Below are 2059 nucleotides of genomic sequence, written 5' to 3' on the forward strand. Positions count from 1 at the left end.
TGTTGTGCCGAGCAATGATCACCCCACTTAAACCCACATACCCCTAACCCAACAATCCCCCCATCAACCTTTACACTACGGGCAATTTAGCATGGCCAATCCACCTAACCCGCACATCTTTGGACTGTGGGAGGAAACCGGAGCACCCGGAGGAAACCCACGCACACACGGGGAGGACGTGCAGACTCCACACAGACAGTGACCCAGCCGGGAATCGAACCTGGGACCCTGGAGCTGTGAAGCATTGATGCTAACCACCATGCTACCGTGAGGCCCCCTTGGGGAGGGGGGGCGTGGCTACAGGTCCCTGACAAAGAGGGGAGGGAGGAGGAACAGGCGGGTTGATTGAGGTAACCGTGCCACTCCTTTACACGGCATAAGGTGGCACCCAGTCAGGGTGAAGCGATGTTGATCAAAATGAGCGGTGAGTGGGGGCCGTGGATGACGTGCCCCTGGCTCTTAGCTGCAACTACAGTAGTATGAGGTGATGGAGTTGTCCCAGTTTCCGAAGAGCCCCTTGCCCGATTCCTCCAGGCGGTATTGGATTCCGGTGCGGAACTTACGCCGGTACCCTCGCTTGTTGATCTTGTTCCAGACGGTGAGCTCGCAGCGGGGCCCCACCACCAGAGACGAGGTGCGGTCGTTCCAGAAACGCTCGATGGATGGCACGTCAGCCGGGCTCAGGATGTCCATGAAGCCTCCGCCGCAGCAGCGGTCGTAGAGCACGTCGCTGTCCTCGAAGAGGCGAGCGCAGACCCTCACCCCGTTAACATCGCGCAGTACGACGGGCTGCGGGCACAGGGCCAGGGCGCCTGACACCAGCACCATCAACAGGAGCGTCGCCAACAATGCCCGGGATCCTCCCATGATTCAGGTTGCCGGGGAAGCCGAGTGAGGCGTTTGAGAACCATCCTACTTATATAGCCGAACTGTATCGCTCCCACCCGTCACCCGCTCGCCGGCTCGACCATCATCAAGTGATTGATGCCGCAGCGGAACAATATCGCAGCCACGCGATTGGCTCAGGGCCCACACTACTCACCAATCAGCAGCCGGGGAATTGATTCAAAGCAGCAGCTGGGTTCCTGGATGGTGATAAGAAGCAGGTTTCAAGGCTGTCAAAACACCGGCTGCAACAACATAGCTCAGCTCCCACGATGGGGACAGTGTAGAGGGAGCTTTACTCTGTATCTAACCCCGTGCCGTACCTGTCCTGGGAGTGTTTGATGGGGACAGTGTAGAGGGAGCTTTACTCTGTATCTAACCCCGTGCTGTACCTGTCCTGGGAGTGTTTGATGGGGACAGTGTAGAGGGAGCTTTACTCTGTATCTAACCCCGTGCTGTACCTGTCCTGGGAGTGTTTGATGGGGACAGTGTAGAGGGAGCTTTACTCTGTATCTAACCCCGTGCTGTACCTGCCCTGGGAGTGTTTGATGGGGACAGTGTAGAGGGAGCTTTACTCTGTATCTAACCCCGTGCTGTCTCTGTCCTGGGAGTGTTTGATGGGGACAGTGTAGAGGGAGCTTTACTCTGTATCTAACCCCGTGCTGTCTCTGTCCTGGGAGTGTTTGATGGGGACAGTGTAGAGGGAGCTTTACTCTGTATCTAACCCCGTGCTGTACCTGTCCTGGGAGTGTTTGATGGGACAGTGTAGAGGGAGCTTTACTCTGTATCTAACCCCGTGCTGTAGCTGTCCTGGGAGTGTTTGATGGGGACAGTGTAGAGGGAGCTTTACTCTGTATCTAACCCCGTGCTGTCTCTGTCCTGGGAGTGTTTGATGGGGACAGTGTAGAGGGAGCTTTACTCTGTATCTAACCCCGTATTGTACCTGTCCTGGAAGTGTTTGATGGGGACAGTGTAGAGGGAGCTTTACTCTGTATCTAACCCCGTGCTGTACCTGTCCTGGGAGTGTTTGATGGGGACAGTGTAGAGGGAGCTTTACTCTGTATCTAACCCCGTGCTGTCTCTGTCCTGGGAGTGTTTGATGGGGACAGTGTAGAGGGAGCTTTACTCTGTATCTAACCCCGTATTGTACCTGTCCTGGAAGTGTTTGATGGGG

At 55.8% G+C, this 2059-nt stretch overlaps 1 protein-coding gene across 1 annotated transcript; it reads right to left on the reverse strand.

Moving 5' to 3' along the window:
• Window positions 1–265: 265 nt before the first annotated feature.
• LOC119955815 (syncollin-like) lies at window positions 266–921 on the reverse strand. Its single transcript, XM_038782405.1, has one exon. The coding sequence runs from the start codon at window positions 865–867 to the stop codon at window positions 460–462; it is 408 nt and encodes a 135-aa protein (XP_038638333.1). The 5' UTR covers window positions 868–921; the 3' UTR covers window positions 266–459.
• Window positions 922–2059: the final 1138 nt, after the last annotated feature.

Source organism: Scyliorhinus canicula, chromosome 21 (assembly GCF_902713615.1).
Source record: "Scyliorhinus canicula chromosome 21, sScyCan1.1, whole genome shotgun sequence".
NCBI lineage: Eukaryota > Metazoa > Chordata > Chondrichthyes > Carcharhiniformes > Scyliorhinidae > Scyliorhinus > Scyliorhinus canicula.